We start from the raw sequence: 9019 nt of genomic DNA on the forward strand, positions 1-9019 counted from the left end.
GAGGTGCAATGTGTGCTTTGAGCTTTACTATAGTTTCTTTAATGAATGTGAATGCCCTTGCATTTGGAGCATATAGCAGAGGATGGCCTAGTCGGCCATCAATGGGAGGAGAGGCCCTTTGTCTTTGTCTTGAGAAGATCATGCCCCAGTACAGGGGAATGCCAGGGCCAGGAAGCAGGGTGGGGGGAGGGTATAGAGGGCTTTGGGAATAGCATTTGAAATGTAAATGAAGAAAATATCTAATAAAAAAACATATTTTTAAGTGTTTACACATGATAATTCTCAAAACTGTATTAGAAAGTTCACCAAGCAAGAAATGGTTGAGAAAGTATATCTAATTTGGCAATCTCTTTTAAATTTGAAAATTAAGAAGAAAAACCCCCATTCATAGTTTAATTCTATTATACTAAGGTGTTTAAGAATAACTAAATTTCTATAATGCCCCTACTCTGTTTGAATGCCCTATTGTAANCATGTTCACCAACTGTCATCAGCCTTATTCCAAAGGACTCTGCAAACATCACCTCAGGTGCAAGCTACAAAGGGATACAAATCTTCCGTGAATTACACTGACTCTGTTTTATACAATGATGTCATACTTTAATAACTTAAAATCATATAATACTTTGTATTTTTAAGAATAAACTATGCACATAAAACACTATCAGAAGATATCTAAGATTTCAGTTTCCTCATATCTCTCATTGTAAAATTAAGATGACATTCTAAAAAACAGCATGTCTGCTTCATTTCATTAAACAACAACATAATGTAAATGTAAATCTTACAACATAAATAACTCCAGGAATCTGAGTAAAATAAAAACACAAACATTCCAATGTATATTTAAAACANTATTAACATATGTCCAGAATCAGACTAAAACATGCCTAAGTGCATTTATTAGACCCAGTTAGTCAGTTTACTTAGAAATCCTACAAAGCAGACATAGCCAAGGCTGAGAGTAAATATGTAACTAAAGTCACAACACTAGTTTACTTCTGTAAGAGTGTGTCCATTGCCTTGTTAAGAGTATTATCTATCTATCTATCTATCTATCTATCTATCTATCTATCTATCTATCTATTTTTGGTTTTTCGAGACAGGGTTTCTCTGTGTAGTCCTGGCAGTATTTTAAGAAACAATTTTTCTTTCAGAAACATTTAAGAACAAGACACATGTTGAGAGAGTTAAACAGGAAAGAGCAAAAGGCAAAGCCCCACAAGGAAGTAAGAGTGACAGGNATATCTGTCTCCCTCAGAGACTCNGATGCCATCTGACAGATGTAAGGACACAATCACTTGGACTTACTGTCACTTGTAGTCTAATAAGGTTAGTTATATATGAAATACCTAAGGAAAATAGTCACTTCAATTTTAATTCAATAAGCTGTCTTTCACATCTCAAGCACATAGCATATTACTTAAAGCACTGGTTCTCAACTCCTAATGCTGTGACCCTTTAAAAGAGCTCCTCATGTTATGGTGACCCCCCCCAGCCATAAACTTATTTTGTTAGTACTTCATAAGTGTAACTTTGCTACTCTTATGAATTGCATAACAGCAGCAGCAGCAACAGCAGCAGCCAGCAACTTGCTGTATTACNTACACACTAAAGCTTCACTTATAAGCTGAAACTTTAGGAGTAGTGCATAGTAACTGACCANTNAAGCCCCCAGCTAACCTGGTAGTCTAACCATGCTAAGAACATGCTCATAAATGAGAAACCGTAAGTCAGGAACACCAGATTCCAATCACAGATTCACTACTAGCTGATTAAGTGATTTAGGTAAGTTTTGGGAACATCAATTCTCTGTAAAATGGTCGTCAATACAATTTTTTTGTAAGAAGAGGTTGGAATGTTATAGCCATTGGAATTTTAGCTGATAATAAATGAAAGTTAGATCCTTTTATTAGAAGGTGCCCTGTCAGAATAATAATGTCACGGCGCTTACAACAAGAACAACAAAATCTGATAATTAGATTTTTTTTTTGACAATTAGATTTTAAAACCATATTCTTACTTTCATTAAAATAATCCTACACACATAGTGTATAGTAGATAACAAACAGGTAGGGAGGACACAAAAATATAGGCTATAACTCTATAAGCTTGAAACTTAAAATGAGCAATGTCACAAGCACTGTTGGGTGCTTCCTAAACTTTTCCCACCCATAATTTCTTTTTGTTCCCCAAATTTTTACACAAAAATTTCTGGTATATACAGATATATAAAATAGATATGCAAATCTGATATTTAATAAGTGACATATTTTGTTATACATCATTTACTAAAGATAAATACATATTTGCACGTTGATGGGATAGATAGAGATGCCTGTTTATTTTTGCATATTTAAATCATGGTGGAACATTTGCTATTTTTAGAACACAGAACATCTTCAAATCTTTCAGGTTTGATCAGCTGATTCCGTAATTGTCAATGCTTATAAAATACTTTGTCTATGTATGTTTTACAAAACTGCATAACTACATTTAGAGCCTATGGAGGTTTGATTAGAATGGCCCCCATAGGCTCATATTTGGTTCCTAATTGGTGGAACTATTTTGGGAAGCACTAGGAGATGTGGCCTTTTCAGGTCTGGAGTCTCTCTCTGCTTCTAACTTGTGAATCGGGGTGTAGCTCTAAGCTATTTCTCCAGCACCAAGCTTGCCTGCCTGGCACCATTCCTCCTGCCATGTTAATAGACTCACCTCTGAAACTGTAAGTAAGCCAGCAGCCAAATTCTTTCTAGGTTGTCTAAGTCATGGTGTCTCTTCACAGCAATAGAAAAGTAACTATGACTTAAGTTGGTGCCAGGGATTAGGGTATTGCTGTGACAGAACAGACCATGCTGCTTTCTGGAGAAATATGGAAAAGACTGGGGCAGGAAAGCTGTTGAATGCTGCAAACAGGGTTTAATAAGTCACCCTAGTACAAACCTGGAAGACAGTAGTGCTGAAAGCAATGCGGATTATATAGGCCCAGCTCAAGAGGTTTCAGAGGAGAATATTAGCAACTAGGCTAGAGACCATTGTTGTGATAACTTGGCAAAGATTGTGGTTGCTTTTTGCCCTTGTTCTAAGAATCTGCCTGAGGTTAAGTTGAAGAGTTTTGGATTAATGTCCTTAGTAGGGGAGATTTCCATATAGTTTAAGATGACTCTATTGTTCAGTATTTAGTGACCACTGATAGGTAGAGCTTCGATGTAAAAGAACAAGCACATTTTGAGGATCAAAAGAGCACTGGAAGATGTAATGTCAAATTGGAGCCTTGGTCTGTGCTGAAAGACATAAGCAGGTGGGGGCACTAGAAAGGGTAGAGTCCACAGGGCAAGACCCTACCCAGCTAATCCGGCAAGTTGTAGAAGAAAAGGCCTAGGAAGTGAAGGAAAGTTTATACAACAAAGGAAAGCATCAACAAATCAAACTTTATGCAAATGTAATTCAAGGAGCAAGAGGAAAGGGACTCGATTCTTCCTCCTTGGCTAAGGAAAACTGCCTAGACCAGATGTGTGACAGGGGAGTCCCCACATGGAGGCCTGGTGAGGGCTTGAGAGAAGCTGGTATTTTTCTTTGTTTGGTTTTGTTTTTTAAGTATATTTTTATTGGATATTTTCTTTATTTACATTTCAAATGTTATCCCCTTTCCCGGTTTCCCTCCCTCCTGGAAACACCCTATCACATCTTCCCCTCCCCTGCTTCTATGAGGGGGTTCCTCCACACACCCACTCACTTCCACCTCCCTGCCCTCGATTCCCCTACACTGGGGCATCTATCAAGCCTTCATAGGACCAAGGGCCTCTCCTCCCATTGATACCTGACAAGGTCATCCTCTGCTACATATGCGGCTGGAGCCACGTGTATATTCCTTTGTGGATGGCTTAGTCCCTGGGAGTTCTGGGGGCAGAGGGCTGGGGGGAGGAGGAGGTTGGTTGGTTGATATTGTTCTTCCTATGGGGTTGCAAACCCCTTCAACTCCTTCAGTCCTTTCTCTAACTCCTCTATTGGGGACCCAGCACTTAATCTAATGGTTGGCCGACAGCACCCACCTCTGTATTTTTAAGGCTCTGGCAGGGCCTCTCAGGAGACAGCCATATCAGGCTCCTTTCAGCATGTACTTCCTGGCATCCACAATAGTGTCTAGGTTTGTTAACTGTATATGGGATAGGTCCCCAGGTGGGACAGTCTCTGGGTGGCCTTTCCTTCAGTCTCAGTATTTGCTCCTGTGAGTATTTTGTTCTGAGAGTTGTTTTAACACCTTCACTTTAGTGAAGTCTGGATTATGTTAGAGACTCCAAGATGCTGCAGATGCCGGAAGCCTGCAATGTCTATTTAGGAAAGCTGCATTCAGGAGGGAGGGAGGGAGGGAGGGAGGGAGNGAGAGAGAGAGAGAGAGAGAGAGAGAGAGAGAGAGAGAGAGAAGTATGTTGCAGATAACAAAGATGAGAGAAATGGGAGATCTGAAGAGCCATCCAAGCTCTTTGATATTGGACTCACAGCTGCGGGAGATGGAATTTGCCCTGCTCGGTTTCAGTCTTGCTTTTATCGGCTATTTCATTATACACCTTTTCCTCCTTTTTAGAATGGTCCTGTCTATCATGTGCCATTGTACGTTGGAAGCATATGATTTGCTTTTGATTTTACAGAAGGTTAAGGGAAAATTTTAAAAACGTAACATCCTGACATATAATAGCTTGAAAAAAGAGGGATTTACATGTTTATGTGCTGAGGAATGATGGTAGGAAAATATTTAAAGTCTTTATTTCCATAATTGCATGCACATGTATCTATAAGAGTAGAAACAGCATGTGCAATAAGAATGACTTGCAATACACAACAGTATGAATTTATAGTGAGGTGCTGTAGGCATGTCCTGACAGCACACACAGCACATACTCTGCTGGTTTAAATCATATGAATAACTAAGGACACACATTAAAAGAAAACAGACATTCAGACAAGTGATTGTGTGAAAGATTCCTTCCTATCTAGCATGCGTAGTCTTCTGTAATTTCCTTTAGTGTTATAATAATCTTAGTTTACATTATAATTTATTCTTTAAAACGTGCTCCAAAATGTCCAATTCCTGGGAAAGAAAAGACATCAACAACCTAACAGGACAATCTGTCTGGCCCATTTTGCTTTGGAGGCCTTTGCTTCACAGGGACACTCACCAGTCTAACATCAATGCTGGTAGCTCCGGCATCCAAGGAGTTTTCAACAAGCTCTTTCACAACACTGACCACTGATGTGATTGTCTGAGAACTGGACAGGAGGCGAACTGTTGCTGCAGGCAACTGTTTCATCCTAGCTTGCACCAGAGTAGCTAGAAAAGAATCATAAGAAGTAAAAATAAGAATGGCTAAACAATGCTGACTCTCACAGAGCAGACAACACTAGATGACATTGTTAAGAGCTCACCAGTGTTGAGTCACTACATATGCAAGGCTGAATTTTGAAGTCACATAGTAGAGATAACTAATTTCTTACTAATAACCTTAGATACAGGTACCATTACCATCTCCACTTAGTGAGATTACTGGCACATGCAAAAAGAAACTAAGTTCATTTGAAAAAGTAACATAAAAACTAAAAAAACATTAAAAAAAAAAAAAAAAAACTAGGCCTTTAGGCCCAGGCTTGAGAATGTGATGTTTGTGACTCAATGCTCCAAGGCATGCTAATCATAAAACAGCAACATTCCTTCACCCACTCGCTTCCTGGGTTCAGGGAGTATTCAAAAGAAGGTCACCCTGACCTTCATGGAATCCGCTATGCAAATGTGCTATTGTTAGAAGCGCATAGAAAATGTCTTGAGAAATAACCCGCACAACAACCAGGTATTCCTTGTGACTCTTGTGACTTTGCACTTCCTCGTGACTCTTAACTGGTATTTTTGGTATTCTCCAACAATGCCCTCCCTTGAGTAGTGGTTTTTTCCTTTAAATACCCCCTCTCCCAGCTACTGGGGCCCACGGTCCTCTACCCCAGCATGGTATATGACTGTGGGTCCCAGAGCACGCCTGGAATAAAAGTCCTCTTGCGGTTTGCATCAAGACCGTTTCTCATGAGTGATTTGGGGTGTCGCCTCTCCTGAGTCAGAACATGGGGAGTCCTCACATTGTGCGTCTTTCACATTCAGTTATTAAAACAGGGTAAAGACTTTGATACAGAAAGTCCTGAGATATGTAATTAGTTAACTCTCACAAGTACATAGTGACCCAAAAGCTCTTAAAAAAAAAACAAAAAAAAAAAAAAAAAAAAAAAAAAGAAAAACAGGAGAAACAGATTTTCAGGTAAGATGTGACCCAAAAGCTCTTAAAAAAAAACAACAACAAAAAAAAAAAAAAGAAAAGCAGGAGAAATAGATTTTCAGGTAAGATGGCAGACTGGTAGCTACCTCCACATGACTGGTAAAGTAGAAGAATCAGAATGAGAAAAAAAACAACAACAAAAAACAAAAAACAAAAACAGATCAGACACAGGAGCCAGAGGGAAAAAAGGAAAGAAGAAGGGGGTGGGGGGAGTGGCAGAAGGCCATTTGTTTTGAACTACAACAAAATAATCAAAATAAAAATGTTTAGCTGGTAAAAAATAAGGCACAATGGACTTTATTTATAAAGAGAGAAAGAGAAGAGCTTCGGGAATTGACATGCAATGGCAGAAAAGCCAGGTACAACGGGAAGCATGGGCAATACTGAAAAATGATCTGAGCCAAAGGCAATACAGTCCTGCTCACAGCAGGGGGAGGGGCAGAAGACCTGTTCACACCAGGGGGAAGGGCAGAAGACCTGTTCACAGCAGGGGGAGGAGCAGAAGACCCTTACAAACAGAATCTCCCCTTGAAACAGATTGTTTGAGTCAAGAGAGATCTACTCACCAAGAATCCCCAGATACTCAGGAGGAAGACAAAACCAACACATGCACAAAGTCAAAGAGTTGTCAATCGAAAACAAGCAAGATTGACAAAGCCCTAGCCAAATTAAAACAAAGATTGTAATTAATAAAGATAGAAAAGGAAAAGGTCGTGTGACAAGAGTTCAATGAAATAATGAGGGTCATTTGGTTATACTTCAAAAACATAATGGTGGTTTGAATAAGATTGTCCCCAGTAGACTCCCATAAGTGATTTCAAAATCTTTCCGACCACCATCTAACTTTGACAGTCTTTGTGTTTGCCTTTAAAGTGCCTTACTCCTGAGAGTTTCCATAGGCTCAATCCCACTCTTCATCTGGCCATCAATAAAAAACAATCAAACAAACAAAAAGTTTTAATTGGCCTAATCAGAGTGATTAATTATTTCAGTGGATCATTTCACCAGCATATGGGTGCTGGGAACTGAACCCTGGTCCTCTAGAAGATCTCTTAACCTCTGAGCCATCTCTCCAGCCCAGGGAAAGCAATCTTATGGGAAGGGGAAGATGGTAAAAGTAGACAATGGAACACATGTGTCTGAAAGCAGGAGGAAGGAGAAAGGGAATAAAAACACAAGCAAGACTTGGGAATAGAGAAGTGTGGTCTCCCTGCCCCCCGGGGGATCATAGTTCAAGCTTATATAATTTTGGGGATGGGGGTTGGAATATCCAGGATGGGCAAAGGTCACTGCCTCATTAGCATGGGGAAGCATTTCATGAATCTCAACTGCTAGATGAATGGGTTCTTACAGGTAGAGAGGAAGTTGAACCTGTAATCTGACTAAGGCTATGTGACATTCTAAAGGTAGAGATGTGTAGCAGTTTTTGAACTCCCCAGACAAGGTCAGAGAAGGGGAAGCCCTGCCAATGAGGGAAGTCCTCCATATTGTGCTAAACTCAGAAGGCTATCCAGACAATGGTAGACTTTGACCTTAATGAGCAGGGCAACAGGGGAGGGGAAAGAACTAGAACAAAGTGGAACACTTGTATGAATGAAAATGCCATAATAAAACCCATTATTTTCATGCCAACTTAACTAAATAAAACGGAAAATCCACAATAGCATAAGTGTGAGAAAATTGATGTTTTTCTCTTTTTTTCTCCAAGAGTTTTGAATATAATATGTATAATTCTGATTTCCTTCCTATTAAACTTCAAGTGCCTGCTGGGGCCTCCAGGTCAAACCCCAGGTATTCCTATCAAATTAACTACACAGTCAAACCAGAATGGAATGAGCTCCTATGTCATTTTACTCAGCAGGCTCCTGCTCAGTTAAGTCCTGATAAACTCATCTCATTCATGGCTTTACAAACTTCCCTTGGCATCAACTCTACAAATATGCATAATTATTCTTTAGAAATTTTTGTTTTAGGTTAATAAGCAGAGACAGATAATGACTGAATGATTGGACATGGGAGCTTCTCAAAAGTTAGAGATCTTTACCTTAAATGTCCTGCTCCAAATCAGCTCACTGAGTCACTGAAGGCAGGAGAATCAGAGACAAATGCATTTTAAACACTTCTTTAAAACCACCAGTGAGCTGTCAATAATTTAAGAATGTTAAGGATGGCTGTATGAGTGTAATATGAGATATGCTTGGCTGGCAATGATCACACAATGCTGGCATCTTGAGATATGGATAGCAATTCCATCATGTAACATCTTCACAGGTACATCATTAATCGTGCAAATGTTTTGGAGTCTTATAGTGCCTTTACAGAGCATGGAGTCCTTTGGATTGGCTATCAAGAATCTCAAATCACTTTTAATCCAAATTAGTCAAACCCCAGACCTAAAACATGTTTCTAATCACGATGTGAAAAATCTCTGTGCAGGTAAGAGGGGTCCTTCACTTGATGATCCAACAAGGAAACAATTTTTTATTCAAAAAGAAACAAACAAAACCCCCCAGAATTTAAAATGGAAATTTTAGTACTTAAAAGACATACAAGTGGATTTTTGCTGTTGGTATGTAGAGCTTGCCAGCTTGGAATTCACTGAGTAAACCTCAAACTTGCAGTGATTCTCCTGTGTGTTAGCTCCTGAGCACTAGAATTAAAGGTGTACATATGGCAGGGAGGGGGCTTTACATCTGCTTTTA

The 9019-nt window shown here is 39.4% G+C and overlaps 1 protein-coding gene across 1 annotated transcript in view; it reads right to left on the bottom strand.

Moving 5' to 3' along the window:
• Pms1 (PMS1 homolog 1, mismatch repair system component) overlaps window positions 1-9019 on the bottom strand; it is a 110033-nt gene that overhangs the window by 90652 nt on the left and 10362 nt on the right. Inside the window, exon 2 of the mRNA XM_021198758.2 lies at window positions 5178-5329. Coding sequence (XP_021054417.1) covers window positions 5178-5309 — 132 coding nt within the window. The 5' untranslated portion in view covers window positions 5310-5329. The remainder of the gene's footprint in view (window positions 1-5177; window positions 5330-9019) is intronic.

The sequence above is a fragment of the Mus pahari genome, chromosome 5 (assembly GCF_900095145.1).
Source record: "Mus pahari chromosome 5, PAHARI_EIJ_v1.1, whole genome shotgun sequence".
Classification (NCBI taxonomy): domain Eukaryota; kingdom Metazoa; phylum Chordata; class Mammalia; order Rodentia; family Muridae; genus Mus; species Mus pahari.